The sequence below is a fragment of the Chiloscyllium plagiosum genome, chromosome 25 (assembly GCF_004010195.1).
Source record: "Chiloscyllium plagiosum isolate BGI_BamShark_2017 chromosome 25, ASM401019v2, whole genome shotgun sequence".
In the NCBI taxonomy this organism is placed as follows: Eukaryota; Metazoa; Chordata; class Chondrichthyes; order Orectolobiformes; family Hemiscylliidae; genus Chiloscyllium; species Chiloscyllium plagiosum.
Genome location: NC_057734.1, coordinates 15,967,670 through 15,989,613, shown reverse-complemented (window position 1 = coordinate 15,989,613; position 21,944 = coordinate 15,967,670). Strand labels below are relative to the sequence as shown.

The window sequence follows — 21,944 nt, the reverse complement described above, 5'->3', positions numbered from 1 at the left end:
GCCCATCCTGTTGCTCTTATTTATATTTAAAATAACAGCCTTTTTGACCCATTCTTCTCTGTTTTGAAATAGATGTAACATTCAAACATATTGTGGTATTGCTACCTAGGGTTGCCTTAACCCTGAAGTTATTAATTAATAAAGTCATTCATGATTATTCCTTTGCCATTTTCATAACAATCAAGATTTCCTATTTGTTACTTCAGCCTACGTTGTGGTTACTGTTAGGAGCCTTGTACAGCAATCATACTAGTCACTTCTTTCCTCATCTATTCCTCATTTTCACCTAAATGGATCTACATTATGATTTCTGTACCAAGGTCATCTCTCGCCATTGCACCAAAAGAAAGTCATGCAGGAGATGGAGAGTATGGATGGTGTCCCGAATGTTTGTGCCGTGACATTGATTGCTTCAACCTGTTCACCTCTCTCACCTCTCATCCTTGCAATGCATAGCCCTCTACTCACTTCGTTCCAACCCAAATCTCATCATCAAACCAGCAGACAATGGGGGCACAATGGTAGTTTGGTGCACCGCCTCACCTTCCATTACCAAATCATCATCTCCCAGACCATCCACAGTCTCATCACATCCAGGGGATTTCCCATCCACAGCCCTCCAACCTAACAATACCCGGACCGCCTGGTTCTACCTCCTACCCAAAATTCACAAATCTGACTGCCCTGGTCAACCCATAGTCTCTGCCTGCTGCTGCCCACTAAACCCATCTCCTCATACCTTAATAGCATCCTGTCCCCTTTGGTCCAGGAATTCCCCACATACATTCGGGATACCACGCACACACTCCACCTCCTCCGGCCCCCAGTGCCTCATCTTCACCATGGACATCCAGTCCCTGTACACGTCCATCTACTATGATGAAGGCCTCCAAATCCTCTGTTTCTTCCTCTCCTGCCAACCCAACCAGTACCTCTCTACCTACAGAGTAATTTGATTGGCTGAACTGGTCCTCACCCTCAACAAGTTCTCCTTCAAATCCTTCTATTTCCTCCAGACCAAAGGAGTAGAAATGGGGACCCCAGCTATTCCCACCTCTTCATTGGTTACGTGGAATAATCCATCTTCCATTTACATCGGCATCATTCCCTACCTTTTCCTCCGCTACACTGATGACTATATTAGCGCCACCTCATGCTCCCCCGAGGAGGTTGAACAGTTCATCTACTTCACGAACACATTCGATCCTAACCTTAAGTTCACCTGGACCATCTTGGACACCTTCCTCCCCATCTCTATTTCCAGCAACTGACTCAATACAGATATCTACTTCAAATCCACAGCTAACTGGATTACACCTCCTCTCACACCCCATTCCTCATGTTAAAATCGCCATCCCTTACTCCCGATTCCTCTGCCTCTGCCGTATCTGCTCCCAGGAGGAGCAATCCCATTCCAGAAAATCCTAGATGGCCTTACACTTGAAAGATCGAAATATTCCCTCCCAAGTGGTCAACAATGCCTAAAGAAACTCTATTTTACCAGTTTCTTCATCTCCCCTCCCCCCAACCTTATCCCAAATCCAATCCTCCAACTCGGCACCGCCCTCTTGAACTGTCCTATCTGTTCATCTTCCTTCCCATTTATCCGCTTCACCCTCTACTCTGACCTATCACCATCACCTGCCACCTTTATCTAACTATCGCCTTCCAAGCTATCATCACCCCCCAGCCCCAACCCTTCCCATTTATCTCTAAGTCCCCTTGCCATACCCCCACATTCCTGATGAAGGGCTTATGCCTGAAATGTCAACTCTCCTGCCCTTGGATACTGCCTGACTTGCTGTGCTTTTCCAGTGCCACACATTTTGACTCTGATCTCCAGCATCTGCAGTCCTCACTTGGTTAGAGTTGAAGTGGTCACAGGGTGGTGGGGTTGTTTGGTGCCTGTGTCACAGAGATGTTCCCTGAAATGCACCATGAGCTGGCGTCCTGTCTTACCAATGTACAGGAGACCACATTGAGAGCAATGCACACCGTAGATGCAGTGGATGCATATGCAGGAAAATCTCTGGATGTGAAAAGATCCTTTGGGCTTTGGACAGAGGTGAGGGGCAGGTGTGGGTGTAGGTTTTACATCTCTGCAGCTGCATGGGAAGGTGCTGGCAGTGGAGAGTGGGTTTTTAGGGGGCGGGAACCTAACATAGGAGTCGCAGAGGGAATGGTCTCTGCACAATGCAGATAGGGTGAGGGAAGAAAATATATCCTAGAGATGGGGTCTATCTGTAGGTGGGGGAAATGGCGGAGGATAATGCAAGAGGAAAGTGTGGGAAGTGGAGGAAATACACTGGAGAGCATTGTTGACAACATGAGAGGGAAATTGTGGTCCCTGGAATAAGAGGACATCTAGGACATCTGTGGTCAAAGTAGGTGTGGGAGTTGGTGGGTTTGAAATCTATGTCTGTTTTGAGTCAGTTGCTGGAGATGGAGATAGAGAGGTCCAGGAAGGTGAAGGAGATGTCAGAGATGGTCCATGTAAACTTGAGGTAAGGGTTGAAGATGTTTGTGAAGTTCATGAACTGTTGACCTCCTCGTGGGAGCACGAGACGGTGTTGATACAGTCATCAATGTAACAGAGGAAATGGTGGGGGCTGAGTCCGGTGTACTTATTGAAGATGGACTCTTCCACATAGCTTATGAAGAGACGGGCATTGCTGGGGCTCATGCAGGTGCCCGTGGCTACCCCTCTGGTCTGATGGAAGTGAGAAGATTGGAAGGAGAAGTTGTTGAGGGTGAAGACCAGGTCCGGCAGGAGCAGGCGGAGACATTTAATCTTGGTCTGCTAAGTAACAAGTAACATTCACACTATACAGGTCTCAGCCTAAGACCATCACAAACAATAAAGAATCTACTTCCCCTTGACATTCAAAGGTATTACTTTCTCTGAACTTTCCATATCAATATCTTGGAGGTTACCATTGACCAGAAACTGAACTGGAACAACCATATTAAAACTGTGGCCAAATGAGCAAGTCTAAGGCTAGGAATTCTGTGGCAAGTCACACACTTTTCTCTCCAAAATGCCTGCACACTTAATACAAAGCACAAGTCAGAAGTATGATGGAATACCTTCCACTTTCTTGAAAGGTACAACTCCAACAACACTCAAGAAGCTCCACACCAATCAGGACAAAGCAGCTATGTGACTGGTACCCCATCCACCTCCTTCAACATTTATCTCAATTCAAAATACATTGGAAATCTGATATAAAATCAGAAAATACTTGGTGAGGCCTCTTCTGGAATACTGTGTCCAGTTCTGGTCACCCAGTTTAGGATGGATATTATTATGCTAGAGAGGATTCAAAAGAGATTTCCCAGGATGTTGCCGGGTATGGAAGGTTTCAGTTATAAAGAAAGGCTGGATAGGCTGGGACTATTTTCACTGGAGCATAGAAGGTTGAGAGGTGATATTATTTTATAAACTTTTATAACGAGGGAAATAGACAGACAGAATTAATGGTAGTTGTCCTTCCTCTAGGATGGGGGATTTCAAGAGTGGAAGGTGCATTTTTAAAATGTGAGGAGAGAGATTAAAAAAGACATGAAGGTCAAATGTTTTCACAGAGGGTCGTTCATGCGTGGAATTAACTTCCTGAGGAAGTGATGGATGTAGGTACAACTACTATGTTTAAAAGACATTTGGATAAGTACCTGAAAGAAAAGGTTTGGAGAGATATGGACCAGGAGCAAGCAGGTGGGATTATATTCAGCATGGACTGGTTGGACCAAAGGGTCTTTTTCCATACTGTATGACTCTATGACTCTAACTGGTTGCATCTGTGGACAGAAATAGAATTCAAGTTTTGAGTTCAATGAAATTTATTTGGAATCCCATCTTCACCCGATGTCATACCTGTTGCGTTTCTCCAGCATTTTCTGCTTTTATTTTCAATATTGACTGGTCAAAGGCAAGCAGTAGCAGTTGTTTGTACCATCTACAGGATACACTGCAAAACGTACCAAGGGTCCTTCAAAAACAGCTTCTAAAGCCACAGTCTCTATCACCAGGAAGGAAGAGACCAGAATAAGCACTAAAAGCCACTACCTGCTGGTTTCCCCTCCAAGCCACGCACAATATTGACTGGAACTATATCGCCATTCCTTCACTGTTCATTAAGTCAAAATTCTTGAACTCACTTTGTAATAGCACTATTGGTGTACCTACATTCCAAGGTCTACAGTTCACCAAAACGTTCTCAAGGGCAATCAGAAATGGAAAATAAATGCTGCCTAGTCAGCGAAGTCCACTTTTCATGACTGAATTTTTTTTTAAAAAAAAACCCTTCTCATGGTTGATTAGTATATTTACTGTGGAAACATATCTCTAACGCTGTTGGATCCCACTTCATCATGTTTTGTTTGTAAGATGATAGAGTTAATCAACAATTATCACCATGGTATTGCCCAAAATGCCCAGAAAGTAACCACATTTACATACTTCATTTCATATTGGTCCATAAATCCATTAACTACAATATTCAGCAATATCTCTTGTCTAGTTCCAGAAGCTCATTGACTGAATTAAAAGAATCATTTGGCAGGACTTCAGTAACTTTACTGGTGTCTAATGGATGTGAGTACACAGACCACAGAACATACAGAGGAAGTATCCAGAAGCAAGTGAATTAAAGGAATTGGTAATGAAATGATTTTTGTAAGGCAGAATTAGATGGCATTACTGTAAGAGGTGCTGTACCAGTAATAGAAAATTGCTGTTTCAGAAGACAATGAAAATAGAGATCAAATCCATCCCAAGCACACACCACCACCAAGCTACTCCACACACATGGGAATTATTTGGCATTTTATTTTCAATTTTAGGTCATAGAAAATATTTATCTTTCAGAAAGGGGAGTCACTAAGGCCAGACACATTGAGTATACATACATTTATTCAAAGCATGAGACAATAATGTCATGCAAGGGTTAATTTTAACCTGCTTCTAGACCAGCCTTGCAGATGTCTATATTTAGATTGACTCTGACTCTATTATTCTGAACTGCAGGCTTGATAGCATTGTTTTGGTCACAAGGTTCATTCTATCTCTTGCCAAGTCTTAAACAATGATATTTTTCTATGAAACCCAAAACTGTACAATGTCAGAATTGATATTGAGAGTGGATAGAGTCATTTAATGGAGATGTCTGTGAAATTGAATAGAAAAAAGTATAAATGGGGTAAAATTTGTAGCCAGAACTTGGGACAGAAAGAGTAACAGAGGCAGTGTGCAGTGTGATTTGCAGAAGGAATTTCACAGCTTAAGGCCTTGGCAGCTAAAACAAAGCCACCAAAGCAGAAGTAATTGATTTCATGAGTACTCAGTAGGCATAATATTTCAGAGGTTCTTGGGACTAAACAGCAATGGGGAATAACATAGCCTTACAGAAATTTGAAAATAAGGACTTTAGAGTTTACAGATTAGAGTTTAGGCGCTGCTTGACTGGAACCTTAACATAAGTCAGCAAGCATAAGGGTGATTGGCGAACCTGACTGATATGAGCAAATACGTGAAATAACTCCATAGAGGCCAGTATCCTTTCACCAAGTCCCCCCTTATTTAAATGTGGAAAGACACTGATCCAGCTTCCTCAGAGCCTGCTCTGAGTGAACTGAACCTCTAACACTCCTGTTTCTATCTGTCAACCAGGGCTTCCTGATTGGACTAGCTAACAGCCCCAGTCAGGGAACTCATATCCTATGAGGTCGACCTTGCTGACTTGGTACATCCCCACCCTTCTTGAATCTGAGGATGTAGGCTGGTTCTTTTTTTTTTGCAGCTCCTCTTGGGGCTTTTGAGAACGGGGTCATGGTTCTCCAACTTTGTCTGTGATATGGGTGGCGTATAACACACAGCAGCTCACCTCTTGTGCTTGGAATGTCTCAGGAGAAATTCATTCTGCTCTTCAGTGGGCAAAGGCATCGAGGCAGCAACATCACCGTGTCCATCTCAGATTCTGATTTATCTTCATTGCTTGACAGAGCCAGAGAATCCATGGGTCCTGGAACAGTCAGAAAGGCTGTCGAAGAGCCAGGCACATTCTACTCCTCCACCGTTTGTGAATTTACAGCTTTCATATGGTCCAAGTGCTTGTTCAGAACTATCGCACCTACCTGAACTTTATACATCACTGGGCCTGACTGCACATCAATCATGCATTCTACACATGCAGGGTCATTCACATGGTTCATCAAATTTTGTTTGCTAAAGTAAAGCATCTCTCTTGTTTAGCAGAGTCTGCTGTTCAGCATTGGCATTCCTGATACCATTTCACCCTCCCCATAGGTCCGGGAAGATCAGATTTACTCTGGTGTGGAATCTTCACCTCATACCAATTCTGTTGGAACAATCCCTCCTAGTTGCATGATCAAATAGAAACTGGGACATTTTGGTATTGAATGAACCTGTAGGCTGTTCTTTTAAGCCTGCCTTCAAAGTTTGGTCAGCTTTTCCTGCCAGGTCACCAGATAATGGTTAATATGGAACCGTCCTTATATGATGAATACCATTCGACATTAGGAAATACTCAAATTCTCTGCTGCTAAATAATACCCTGTTATTTGCGACTGGACATCCGGGAGTCCATGTATTGCAAAAGATGCATGTAGTTTTCTATCGTCGTTCCTGTGTTTGGCGAATGAACTCTATGCACATCCTGCCTCTCTGAGTAGAGTCCACAAAAACTAAGAACATTGAACTCACGAAAGAACGTGCATAATCAATGTGTAATCAAATCCCGGATTTGAAAGTGGGAGAGCGGCTGGTGGTAATTTTTGTCCTTCTTGGCACTCTTGGCACTGCAGCTATGTCTGGATCTAATCCTAGCCACCAGATATAACTCTCGCCAACTCTCTTCATTTTGGAATCCCTGGATGACGCTGGTGAAATTTAGCAGTATCTGGTGGCGACCATTACTTGGATCAATCACTCTTACTTCCCAAAAGATGCCATCCTCTATTGTGATCTGGTTTCTCCCGGTCCAAAAAGATTTCAATTCTGGTTTTGACAGCCCTTTGGTTTTCCCCGTCACCACCAGCGGTTTGTTTTGCTAGCACCAGATCGTTCTATGTCCAATATCCCTTGGGATGCCTGGAACACACATTTTTCCCTTCTGAGATGTATGCCCATCTAGGAGCAATGTCTAAGGACATTGTTTTCTAAGTGCTCCTTATTGGTCTTCCCTGTTATTAGCACATCATCTAGATGAATGGCGACCTGGGATAGACCTTGTAAATGATCTGCATTGTCCGCTGAAAAATTGCACACACTGACGATACCCCAAATGGCACAAATCCTTATGGGTATTAATTGCAGCATGCTTCTGGGGATATTCATCTAACCACTACTTCAAGTACGCATGGCCCATATTCAGCCAAGTGAAGGAGAGACCCTCTGCCAGCTTTGTGTATAAACCATTTATGGGTAATTTTCCAGCTACATTTGTTTAGATCCCCACAAAGATGAACTGACCGGTTAGGCTTCACAATTGGTACGAACAGTGCTGGCCATTCAGGAAACTGGACTGGTTTCATAATTCCTTCGCTTTTCAGCCTTCTGATTTCTGCCTTTACTTTCGTCCATAAGGCAAACAGCAGTGGGCAGTCCTTGCAGAATTGTGGAATTGCTTGCCGGTCATCATGCAAGTTGGCCTTGGCTCCCTGAGATTCCCTAGACCTTGCTGAAAAACTTTCAGATATTTAATTAGGACTTCACTCAGGCAATCATTTTCAAATCGAAAAATGTTGAGCCAGTCTAGGTGAATCTTTCTCAACCAATTTCACCCCATCAAGTTTGGGCCTAAGGCTTTTACTATAATCAGTGGTAACTGAAACAGCTGTTTCTCAGCAGAGACTGGAACTAAAATAATTACATTAACATTTAAAGGTTCCCAGGCATAGATTGTCAGTCTAGCCAAGACCTTGCACAAACTTCAGGGTTGGAGTCCAGAGCGCCCTCCATTAGAAATGGGTGACCATTTAACTAGATGTTTACTTTGAATGGATCTGACTTGAATATTGCTAAGCAATTTAACTATTCCAAACCAGATGTAGGTGGACTTTCCAGGGTGTTCACTCTCCTGGGTACCAGCCAGTAAGTTTTCTTACTCAATTTAGATGTAGTGGGAGTCTTTTGTGGTCTTGAGTCTGCATACTAGCAGCAACTACATTGGCTTGCCAACCTGTATCCTGAGAAAAGTTTCAACTGTTTGGCCAAAGCTTGGTTGTTTTTTGGGTTTTGGTGTTGACTGACCTGGAATCCCTCATTTCAGGATATGTCCCTGAGTGAAGCTAAGCAATTATCTTTATTCAAGTGGTGTTCTCCAAGCTCCTGGACTGGTGACAGTGTCCACTTCCATCAGAATATCCTGGAACGCAATGCTTCACTTGTTGCATTTTCCAATGATAAAGCTAGTTGTAGTCCCAGGTTGAAGGTCAGTTTGGAATCAGCTAATAGGTATTCTTGCATGGTTACATCATTAATCCCACTTACCAAACGGTCTCTCAGCATCTCATTACGGGTTAAACCAAAATCACGTTTTTGCCAGTTTTGTTAACCTAGTCAAATATCCCGATACAGATTCCCCTAGTTCTCAAGTTGCTGAGTAAAACAGATAGCATCTAAAAATTGGAGGTGGTTTGTTTCATAATATTCCTTAACTAAATCCATCAACTCTTGAAAGGTTTCAGTATTGATGCCTCAAGGAAAGTTAAGACTCCTAATAATTGAAAAAGCTGCATGTCAACAGCTGTTAGGAAAATTGCTTGTTACTTTTCATCTGCCCCAATGTCAGCTGCCCCGAAGAATAGTGCATTCCTTCCACATAGTGAGTCCAGTCTTCGACAGCAAAATCATAAGAGTCAAGCAGCTCAAATAATGGCATGATGCCAGAAATGCTTACCCCAACTCAAGGACCTCTGTTGTAAGCTAGTTTCTTCAGGATGGTACTTTTCTCTCCTCACCACTGAGATAACTCCACAGAAGCTGGTATCTTATAACCAAATCACCCTTTATTTACTCATGGAATGTCCTTGACACTAATCCAGCTTCCTCAGAGCCAGCTCTCAGAGTGAACAGAACCTCTGACACTCCTGTTTATATCTATCAGCCAGTGCTTGAACGAGATTAACAGCCAAATCAGGGAACAAATTTGTGCAAGTTAGAATGGGGAAGAGCAGCGAAGAATGCACTGGAATAGTCAACTCTTGCACAACAAATGCATGGAGAAGGGTTTCAGTGGTGGAAGGGGTGAAATTAGACAATTTCTGGAGACAGAAATAGGCAGTAGTAATGCTGTGTTTGGGTGAGAAGATCATCTCAGGACCAAATGTAATACTAAGTTGACAAACAATTCCGTTCAGCCTCAAACAGGTCCCAGGATGATAGTAGAAATTTGGTAAGCTCAAATTTATGGGAGGTGGAAGATAGGAGACTGGCCAAAATAGCAATGGAATAGTAGGGTCAGGAGATGGTAAAAATACCTTTTGAGGTTTTCAGCACCATTACATCAACGTAGGGTACATAGTAATATAGATCTGTCTGCAGATAACCTAAGCTTTCAAAGACTCCTCAAATCCAGATAAATTATCAAATTAAATTAATAAAGTGAATGCTCAGTTGCCCATTCCAGCTTAATGCTGCATTGTCAGAGAAACATTACACCAAAAATATAAAAGTGTAGCTTTGAGCAAAGTCTGAAAATAAACTTCTCATCAATATTTATGAGCTATGCTCAGCTTATGAATTATTTCCATAAATCTGTTTTAAGGGAATATGCAGACTTGATTCATTCCACTGGATTTATTCTGTGATATAACGTGCTTCATGATTTGACCAATTATTCCTCGAATATCAGAAGAAAAACAATATTTTCAAAAATCATCAATTATAAGAAAGTATTTAAAGTATTAACAATGATAACATTCTCCCCCTGGTCAAGAAATGATGTTATCAGTTCATCAAGTTCACTTTCTAGGGCATAAATTAGACCTGTTACAAAACACGTAACACTTCACTATAAAAAAGCACCTGGTCACCCATGACCCAGATGAGATCAGGAACTTCACTTTTAAATGATCAAATTTGCAAACTTCTCCACTATTGCTCTATACTTGAATAAATTTAGAATCAATCGAACATACTCCTCCAACACATTATTCATGAAAATTATTTAACATACCTGGAAAAGACATGATTGCACTTTCATCTGTAAAAACAATGTGAAAATCGTAAATTGTCTTTTACTAATTCACTTGCAATTGTGGATTAATTTGAAATAGTGCTCTGAATGAAGCTTTTCTATTGAATTTAGTATTATGTAAAATATAAAGGCCTGACTCAGCGACCTGCTTTCAATGTAGAAGTGCAGAAAAAATTCAGATCTTTCATCAGGAATAAACACAAATGGAAACATTCATTTTTTTTATTTTGAATTAGAATTTACAATGCTGATGATATCATTCCATATTCTTGCTAGAAATATTGTCAGATAGACAGTATACATTCCTGATCATAATTCGGACCTGACTACAATCCAAGAATTTAAAACTAACAATCGAGGCAATTGTTAGATAAATTCAGCACAACACTTCTTTAGCTTTAATAATGAACACTGCAAGCTACAAATCTTCCAATGAATGTTGATGATACAGGGAACACAATCTCTTGAATGACATATTCTCCAAAAAAAAGACATAAGGGTCATGAAAGACATAAGGGAGAGAAGCAACAAGGTAAGGGCAAACAAAGACATTCTTTTGTAAGTTTGTGAGTTGTTAAAAGGCCAGAGATGGCAGTCAGTGCAGTGGTATGCTCCTTCTGTCAGATGTGGGAGATCAAAGAGCAGTCAAGGGCAGTATAGTGGCTCAGTGGTTAGCACTGTTGCCTCATATTACCAGGGACCTGGGTTCAATTCAAGCCTTGGGTGAATGTCTGTGTGGGTTTCCTTCAGGTGATCCAGCTTCCTCCCTCAGTCCAAAAATGTGCAGGTGTGATGGATTGGCAATGCTAAATTGCCCATAGTGTGCAGAGATTGCAGAGTAGGTGGATTTGCCATGGGAAGTGCAGGGTTACAGGAATCGGGAAGGGTTGGGTTAGGTGGGATGTTCTTCAGAGTTCAGTGTGGACTTGAGGGGCTCAGTTACCTGATTCCACAGTGTAGGCATTCTATGAAGTCTACGAAAAGTATCCCTGGTGACTGTGTCTGCAGATAGTGTGTCCAACCGCAGCTCCTCTCAGATTACATGGATCAATTAATGCAGTAGTTGGACATGCTGAGGAGCATACAGGAGGCAGACAGAATGATACATAGTAGCTTCAGGGAGATGGTCACACTGCAGGTTCAGTCAGGTGGAAGGGTGAATATCAGGCAGGTAGTGGTTTTCCCACTCTCAAGCAAGTATAACATTTTAGATACTGTGGGGGAGGAGCCTCTCAGAGGAAAATAACAGCAGCAGCCAGGTCTGTAGCACCACGAACTGGCTTGGATAAATAGTAGGGTTTGGCAAAGTCTAGGCAAGCAATTGCGGGCATGGACTTTCCAGTCAAGGGCATGATTAGGGGTTTTTGCAGCCATGAGCAAGACTCCAGGATAGTGTGTTGCTTGCCTGGTGCCAGGTCAAAGGACATCTCGGAATGGTTGCAGCAATTCTCAAAGGGGGAAACATGAGCAGCCAGAGGTCATTGTACAGATTGGTACCAATGACTTAGTAGAAAAAGGGATGAGGTCCCACAGTGTGGATATAAGGAATTAGACAATAGGTTAGAAAGCAGGGTCTCAAGGGTAGTAATCTCTGAGATTGCACCCAGTGCCACATGCTATGTGAGAGTACGAATAGGAAGATAGGCAAATGAAAGCATGGCTGAGGAGCTGGTACAGGGCAGGGATTCAGGTTTTTGGATAGCTGGGATCTTTTCTGGAGAAGAGGTGACCAGTATATGAAGGACAGGTACACCTGAATGGGGGAACCAATAGCCTGGTGGGGAGATTTGCCAGAGCTATTCAAGAGGGTTTAAAATAGTCTGACAGGGGGTCGGATCCTGAAGAGCACCAAGACAAAGAGTAGGTTGAGGTTAGTACAGAATTTAAAGGCAGCAAGTTAAATAGATGAGGCAGGAAGGAGCACGGCAGGGAACAAGGGAAGACTGATAAATTACACTGTATTTATTTCAATGCAAGAGGCCTGACATGTAAGTCAAGTAAACTCAGGGCATGGATGGAAACATGGTTTGAGGATATCATAACTTATTACAGAAACATGGATGAGGGAGAGCCAGGACTGACAGTTCAGTATTCCAGAGTATACGTGGTATATGAAGGATAGAAAGGGGAGGCAGAGAGGAGGAACAGAGGTGTTTTTGATGAAGGAAAATATCAGTACTTACAGAGGATATTCCAGTGGGATTGTCTATAAGGCTATATGGAATTGAGAAATAAGAAAGGGATGATCATTTTGATGGCATTGTACTATAGGCCCATCAGTAAGTGTGAAATTGTGGAGCAATTATATCGGGAGATCACTGATAGCTGTAAGAATAATAGATTTGTAATACTAGGAGATTCTATTTTTTCCAAACATAGACTAGGACTGCCATAGTGTTAAGGGCTTAGATGGGGAGGAATTTGTTAAGTGTGTTCAAGAAAAACCTTTCAATTAATATGTAGATTGATCTCCTTAAGACGGGAGAAAAGTTGACCTCCTTTGCAAAATAAGGTAGGGCAAGTGACTGAGGTATCAGGGAGTTGGGGGGGGTTCCTTGGGACCAGTAATCATATTCTATTAGCTTTAAAATACTTATGGAAACATGTAGGTCTCATCTACAAGTTAATGTTCTAAATTGGGGCAAAGCTAATTTTAATGGTATTAGGCAGGAAATCTTTGGGGAGACTGTCCACTGGTAAAGGGACATCTGGCAAGTGGAAGACTTTCAAAAGCAAAATGATGAGCGTTCAGACTAGCATGTTCCTGTTAGTAGGGCAGACAAGGCTGGCAGGAGTAGGGAAAACTGTATGACTTGAGGCTCTGGTCAAGAAAAAGGAGGCATATGTCAAGTATAAACAGCTGGGATCAAGTGAATCCCTTCAGGAATATACTGGGTATAGGAGTACACTTAAGAAGTAAATCAGGAGGGCAAAATGGGGAGATGAGAGCTTTAGCAGATAAAATAAAAGAGAATCCAAAGAACTTAAATGTATATTAAGGGTAACTAGGTAGTAAGTAGGGCTGCTTAAAGATCAACAAGGTCATTTATGTGTGGAGCCATAGAAGATGGATGAGATCCTAAATGAATATTTCTCATCAATATTTACCAGGAGAAAGACAAGAAAGCCAGTGAACTCAAGGAAGTAAATATTGATACCTTAAAAAGGGACCAAATTACAGGTGGTCTTAAAACACATAAAGGTAGATAAATCCCCGAGGCCTAATCAAGTATATCCCAGGACATTATGGGAAGCCAGGGAAGAAATTGCATGTCTCCTAGCAGAGGAATTGTATCAAAGACAACCATGGGTGAGGAGCCAGAAGACTAGTGAGTGGCTAATGTTGTGCCATTATTTAAGAAAGGCTGCATGGAAAAGAGATGCAGTAAGACCAGTGAGTCAAAGGGGGGTCAGTTGTTGGAGGGGTTTTTGAGAGAATCTTAATGCAGTGGGAATGGCAAAGACTGATTTCGGGAAGGTCAGCATAGCTTTGTGTTTGGGAAATCATGACTCACAAACCTGATTGAGTTTTTTTTTGAAGAGGTGGCCATGAAAATAGATGAAGGCAGAGAGTACATGGACATTAGCAAGGCTTTCAACAGAGTACCTCATGGAAGACTGCATAGCAAGATTAGATCACATGAGATCCAGGGACAGCTAGCCAATTGGTTACAAAATTAGCTTGACAGGAGACAGAGACAGTAGAGAGCTGTTTTTTCAAACTGGAGGCCTCTGACCAGCAGAGTGCTGCAAGGATCAGTGTTGGGTCCAATGTTGTCATTTATCATGATGTGGATAAGAATATAGGATGCATGGTTAGTAAGTTTGCGGATGACACTAACATTGATGGTATAATGCACAGTGAAAAAGAGTATATCGAAGAGTATAATGAGATCTTGATCAAACTGGGCCAGTAGGCTGAGGAATGGCCAATGGAGTTTAATTCAGACAGATGCAGGCTGTTGCATTTTGGTAAGTAACACCAGGGCAGGACTTACACAGTTAATGAAAGGGCCCTGGGGAGTGTAGATACCTTGGGATGCAGGTACATAGTTCCTTGAAAGTGGCATCACAAGCAGACAGGGTGGTGAAGAAGGCGACTGGCACACTTAATTGCATCGATTAGAACGTCATAATACAGCTACACAAGACATTAGTAAAACCAAATTTGCAGTACTGCATACAATTCTGGTTGCCCTGTTATAGGAAGAATGTTATTAAACTGGAAATGTACAAAAACGATTTATAAGAGGGTTTGAGTTATAAGGAGTCATTGGATAGGCTGGGATTTTTTTTTCCCTGGAAAGCAGGAGGCTGAAGGAGACCTTATAGAGGTTTATAAAATCATGGCAGACATGGATAGGGTGAATAGTTAAGGTCTTTTTCCCAGAGAAGTCTAAAACTAGAGCATATAGGTTTAAGATGAATGAGGAAAGAAGCGACCTGAGGGGCAACTTTTTCACACAGAGGGTGGTGTAGATATGGAATAAGCTGCAAAAGGAAGTGGTAGAGGTGGGTACAATTACAATATTTAAAAGACATTTGGACAAGTACATGGACAGGAAAGGTTTAGAGGGGTATGGGCCAAATGGGTCTAGTTCAGTTTTGGAAACCTAGACTATGGATTAGTTGGGCCAAAGGGCCTATTTCTGTACTGTATACATTCTTAACTCTGTAGTTTTGGTCCAAACATAAATAAAAGAGCTGATAAAAAAGTTATCATTTGAACCAGTGTAATCTCAAAAAGCATTTACAAAACTGCAGTCAATGGAAATTAGGGAGAAAACCCTGAAGCCATACCAAGCACAAAGGAACATCATTGTGGTTATTGGAAGTCAATCATCTCAGTTTCAGGGAATCTGTGAAAAACTAGTCAGGGGAGTGTCCTAGGCCTGACCACCATCAGTTACTTCACCAAAGTCCTTCCCTCCATCGCAAGGTCAGAATTGGGGATGTTTACTGATGATTGCACAACATACAGCATTATTTACACCATCTCAGATACTGACTCAGTTTCCATGTGCAGAAAGATCTGGATTGTGTTGAAACCCTGGCCAGTAGCAATGTCCATCACTAACCATTTACTAATCTCCACTGTCAACATCCTAGGGGTTACCATTAACTAGAAACAGAATAGACTAGCCATATAAATACTGTGGCTTTAACAGTAAGACAGGGGCTCTGTCTTTTATGGCAAGTAATGTGCTTCTTGTTCCCCAAATGCTGGTCCATCATCTACAAGGTGCAAGTCAGATGTGTGATAGAATTCTCACCACTTGGCTGGGTGGATGATAACTCAGCAACACTCGATGTTCAAAACCATCCAGGACTAAGCAGCCTGCCCGGCTGGCATCCCATCCACTATCTTCAACATTCACGGATTTCACCACCAATGCACTGTGGCAACAATGTGTGCTATCCACAGATGCATTACAGCAACTTAACAAGCCTCTTTTGACACTAATAACCAATCTTGCAACATCCATAGCTTAGAATATCTAGGACAAAGAATGATAGGAACACTACTGCAATTCACTTTCCAACAGAAACCATTCTCAATTGGAACTGTGATACTATGATACCATTCCTCACAGTTATTGGGTCAAAATCTAATAGTACTGAGGGTATACCTACATCGCAAGGACAGCAGCTGTTCAACAAAACATACCACCTTCTCAAGGACAATTAGGGACAGATAATGAACACTGGCCTAGTCAGTGTTTTACATCCCCGAATCAATTTTTAAAACCAGTGTTAAACATTGATTCCCTCCAGCAATTCTGCGTGTCAGCAGTGTATATCATCTATTCAGTACATTACAGCACCTCATCAAGGTTTCTTTGAAGTGCCTTGCAAACCAGATCCTTTGTTATCTAAAGAACACAGATAAGAGAGGCAGGGAAATGCTGCCATTGCTACCTCCAGGTTCCCTACACCACCCTAATTTGGAACTAAATTGCTGTTCTTTCGCTATCAGAGTTAAGATTCTGGGACTCCTTTCCTAACAGCATGGGAGGTAACAATACCAAATAGTCCATAATGGTACAAGAAGGTTAGTTCATCATCAACTTCTTAAATCCATTTGGGGATAGGGTAAATGTCAGCAACGTTAAGACCCAAGAACAAATTACAATAAAAGGTTTTAATACTTCTGGCCTTGGTCTAACCATGCACTCAAGCTGAGTTCCAGTAGTGAGGTGAGAATAACTACTCTTGAAATCAAGAGAGCACATCAGAGTAGAGGAAATCAAGGAATGCAAGTAAAATTGAAGTCAATGGAAATCAATGTGAAATTGCTACTGAGCACAAAGAAAGGTGAATGTGGTTGTTGAAAGGATTCATCTTAGTAGGTGTTGCAGGTGTTCTTCTGTAAAGTGCCCTTAGCCCAAAAGTCTTCAGCTGTTTTAATAATATCATTCCTCCATTATGAAATCTGAAGTGGGCATGTTTTCTGATTATTGTTGTGTTCAATTCCACTTACTCCTCTCACATAATGAAGCAGTCTGTGTCCTCATGAAGTAAGACCCAAACAACATTCAAGTTAGCGTGATCACTAGCAATTAAACTCGCTAACAGACCTAGGTTTTACCAATAAAGGAGAATGTTGTTCCTTGACATTCAATAGTATTATTGTTGACAAATACCCAATTATCGATATCCTTGGAGATCATAATTGACCAGAATCTTAACCTAATGAATCACAAATACCATGGCCACAAGAGCAAGTCAGAAGCAGGGTACTTTACAGCAAGTAAATCACTTCTTGACTCGCCAAGCTTTTTGACAATCTACAAACTCACATTCCAGGGTCAAGTTTCGACAAAAGGAATACTAAAATGAAATTGTATAAAATAGGTTTTCCAACATGTGATAGGAATTATTTTGTTCAAAGTGAATATTATCATGTTAAAATTGTTCATTTTTTGGAACAGTTAGTTACCTAAGATAAAATAAAATCCAGCTCAAATATTGCAAGCAATTATTTGTCATGTCTGGTGTTTTGTTTTACTACAGGCATTGAGCATAAATAATTTGAGTAATTTAAGTTCTTTGAAATCCTCACACTGTGATTATGCATCAAACACTGAACATAGAACAGAACAGCACAGGAACAGGCCCTTCGGTTTACTATGTTTGTGCCAATGCAAACCAAACCTTTAGATAATATATTACCCAACAAAGCCCACAAAGATGAAGATCATAATAAAAATATACCTGTAGATGCACGTATAGGTTGCTTGGACTTGCTATCCTTTTCTCGATGTTTGGAAATAAGTACTGAATCTAAAACATAATTAAAATATTATTTAGCTTCATATAAATGCATTGATATCAAACTAAGTCCACTCACAAATACAACTATGCAAAATTATGTAAGATATCAGGCAGGTGACACGATGATTTTATCATGCAACACTCATCTATCATACCAATATTTGACTTTGCCAACAACATATTAGCTATTCAGGGGGACAAATTATATCCTCTATACATATGAATCACTGAATGCAACCATGCCTAAGATGCACATTTGTAATCAAAACCATCAGGTCACCAGAATGAATACCACATTATCAACTTTATGACATAGGAAATCTAAAATTTGGAGGAAGCAGAGCAAGCACAACAGTCCTCACTGTACGACAAACAATAGGTGGAAGTTAACAAAGGAAAAGGACACCTAAATACCCTGCAGCAAGATATTCCATAGATGAGTCAATTGCTTAGCAGTTTTACATATTCTGCTCATTGTCCTTTATTAAAAAACCTAATATAAATCACATTTGCATTAACAATCATTCTAAAGTGCTTCTTAATCCTACATTAAAGAATAATGTAGATTCAAAAATTGCTAAAAATCACACTAAACATTAAATTGGCTGATGTGATAAAAATGATGGCATTTAATTCCCAAAATGATAATTGCCTACTAAAAACAAAAAGTAGCAGAGAAAGACAGAAAATTTGGTATCTGTGGAAAGAGAAATTGAATTATTGTCTTCCATTTATTGTTCTTCCCATATTTAAGTTTCCCAAGTATAACTAACTTAATAACATTTCGGTAAATTTTCATCTGTTAAAAAAGATAATTGTTTAATTTTACAGACTTTTTTCTATTTTCTGATATCACCCTTTTTCCAATCTCTTGCAGGTTCTGACTCACAGTGGAGTATATATATTTCAGATGAGATATTTAGTTGAAGCACTGTTTTCCCCCTCAGGTGAACGAGAAAACCTCGCATTTATAAAATAAAACAAAGAACTATGGATGTTGAAGATCTGAAACAACACAAAATCATAAATTGCTGGAGAAACTATGCAGGGCTTACAGCATCTGTGGAGAGAAAACAGAGTTAGCATGTAAACATAGAAAATAGGTGCAGAGGTATGTCATTTGGCCCTTTGAGCCTACAACACCATTCAACATAATCATGGTTGATCATGCAATTTCAATATTCCATTCCCACTTTCTCTCCATACCCCTTGATCCCTTTAGCAGCAAGGACCACATCCAACTCCCTCTTGAATATATCTAACAAACTGGCCCCAATAACTGTAGAAAATTCCATAGGTTCACAACTGTGGGTGAAGAAACTCTCCCTTACCTCAGTGCTAAGTGGCTTATCCCTTATTCTTAGATTGTGACCCCTAGTTCTGGACTTACCCAACATTGCAAACATTCTTCCTGCATCTAGCCCGTCCAATTCCGTCAGGATTTTAATATGTTTCTATGAGACCCCTCCTCATTCATCTAAATTCCAGTGACCACAAGTCCAGTCGATCCAATTTTCATTTGTCAGTCTTGCCATCCTGGGTATCAGTCCTGTGAACCTTCACTGGACTCCTTCAATAGTAAGAACGTCATTCCTCAGACACGGAGGCACACAATACTCAAGATGTCGTCTCACTAAGGCCCTGTATAAGTGCAGCAAGACATCCTTACTCTGATATTCAAATCTTCTCAATATGAAGGCCAGCATGCCATTAGATTTCCTCACCACCTTCTGCACCTTCAAATTTCAGCGACTGTTCCACCATAGCACCCATGTCTCATTGCACCTCACCTTTCCTAAACTGCCACCAGTCAAATCATAATCTGCTTTCCTGTTTTGCCACCAAAGTAGATAACCTCACATTTATCCATATTACATTACATTTGCCAAGTACTTGCCCACTCAGTCAGCCTGTCCAAGTCACCCTGAAGCCCTTTAGTATCCTTCTCACAGCACACACTATTACCTAGGTTAGTATTGTCTGCAAATTTTGTAGATATTGCAATCAATTCTTTCATCCAAATCATTAATGTATATTGTGAACAGCTGGGGTCGCCGCATTAAACCTGTGGCATCCCAATCATCACTGCCTGCCACTCTGAAAAGCACTTGTTTATTCCAACTATCTATTTCCAGTTGCCATTTCAGTTCTCTCTCCACATCAATACATTATCTCCATGAATTTTAATTTACTTACTAATCTGTGGGGGACCTTGTCAAAAGTCTTTTGGAAGTCCAAATATACAATATTCACTGATTCACCCTTGTCCACTCTACTGGTCACCTTTTCCAAAAATGCCTGAAGATTTGTCAAACATAATTTCCCTTTAGTGAATCCATTCTGACTTAGATCAATCCTGTCACTGCTTTCCAAATGCTCAGTTATTACATCCTTAATAATTGACTCCAGCATTTGCCTACCACCGATGTCAGTTTTTTTTTCACAGTTACATTTCTGAAAATGGGTCACTGAGAGGTACACTTCTGAAAAAGGGTCTCTCGATTCAAAACCTTAACTCTGTTTTCCCCACCATAGATACTGCTAGACCTCCTCATTTCTCCAGCAATTTCTGTAATTGCATTTATATACAGCTTTTCATGAGAGCCAGAAATCTCAAAGCACTTAGTCATGAAATATAATTGCTATTATAATATTGGAAAACCAGCAGCTAATTTGTATAGTAAGCTCCCATAATCAGAAATATGATGATGACAGAATCTGCTATTGTGATGCTGGTTAGCCAGGGATATCTCTTCTGCTCTTCTATGATAGAGTACCACACTTGGACCATTTATGTCCAAATGAGAGTAAAGTGAACCTTAATTTAATGACTTAAGCAAAAGAGTGAGAGCACTATCTGCTGAGTAACACTTGACTCTTGGAATGAAATGTCCCAATTTCTGCTGTAAATTTTCATCATTCTTCACATAAAGTCTTATAGGGTGCTAGACTCCTCTGTTTTTGCTTGACATTATATCTGACAAATAAAATCTCCATGAGTGTAGCATTTGATGATTTCTACATTAGAGTGTTAGCCTTGAATTTTGTGCTCAACTCCAGCAATAGTACTTCAAAATAGACCAATATAAGTCAGAGATAAAGTGCTACCAACTGCAATACAAATGACATTACACCAATCTAAAATATATCATTACACTCTTAAAGAATAGCAGATAGATACCCTGAAGTCTTAGCCTCTGTTTAGCCTTTAGCCACTGTAAGTTAACTTCTGTGGTATTCCCAGTTGATGGTATTGCTGGAAAAGTCAGATTGAAGAGCAAGACCTGACTTAGTAGACCATGGTTTTTTTTTAATGTTGTAGTCTTGGCAAAGTCAGTTATCCTTTACTTACAGGTGTCCTCTTCGTTCACGGATCATAAGTTCCCCTCCCCATGATCATCAATAATCTCAACCGCATCTCTTCCATTTTCCACACCTCTGCCCTCAAATCCAGCCACCCTCCTAACCACAACCAGGATAGAGTCCTCCTGGTCCTCATATTCCACCCCACTAATCTCCAAATCCAACACATCATCCTCTGACATTTCCGCCACCTGCAATCTGACCCCCTCCACTAAAATGATATTTTCCTCCCCATCCCTATCCGCTTTCCGCAAGGACCGCGCTCTCTGCAACTCCCATGTTAGTTCCTTACTCCCCACCAACCTTTCCTCCACACCTGACACCTTTCCTTGCCTTCGTCCTGTACCTTCGTCACCTCTTACCTCTGTCCAAGGCCCCAAAGAATGTTCAAAATGTACAGAATCAGCTTAGTCAATTTGTATGTTTCAAACATAAAAAGCAAATAGCTGAAAATGTGTTGCTGGAAAAGCGCAGCAGGTCAGGCAGCATCCAAGGAACAGGAGAATCGACGTTTTGGGCATAAGCCCTTCTTCAGGAATGAGGAAAGTTTGTCCAGCAGGCTAAGATAAAAGGTAGGGAGGAGGGACTTGGGGGAGGGGTGTCGGAAATGTGATAGGTGGAAAGAGGTCAAGGTGAGGGTGATAGGTCAGACGGGGGCATCTGGGTTGTGCGTTTTTGGAACTGGTCCTCACCTTGACATCTTTCCACCTATCACATTTCCGACACCCCTCCCCCAAGTCCCTCCTCCCTACCTTTTATCTTAGCCTGCTGGACAAACTTTCCTCATTCCTGAAGAAGGGCTTATGCCCGAAACGTCGATTCTCCTGTTCCTTGGATGCTGCCTGACCTGCTGCGCTTTTCCAGCAACATTTTCAGCTCTGATCTCCAGCATCTGCAGACCTCACTTTCTCCATAAAAAGCAAATACCCTACTTTATACAAAAATCAGCATACGTTTTACAACATTATAACAAAGAGCACATGGCTGTGAAGCAAATTGTGATTTTCTGAAAATATCAAGGCTGTAAGATAAAAGCAAATTCTTTCTTCCTTCTTTTTGTCTGTGCTTTGGACACTTTGACCAGTTTAT

The 21,944-nt window shown here is 41.1% G+C and overlaps 1 protein-coding gene across 1 annotated transcript in view; it reads right to left on the bottom strand.

Moving 5' to 3' along the window:
* Positions 1–21,944, bottom strand: part of LOC122562403 — a 209,051-nt gene that overhangs the window by 174,326 nt on the left and 12,781 nt on the right. Inside the window, exons 3-4 of the mRNA XM_043715261.1 lie at positions 17,433–17,501; positions 10,197–10,223 (exon numbers count right to left, since the gene is read on the bottom strand). Coding sequence (XP_043571196.1) covers positions 10,197–10,223; positions 17,433–17,501 — 96 coding nt within the window. The remainder of the gene's footprint in view (positions 1–10,196; positions 10,224–17,432; positions 17,502–21,944) is intronic.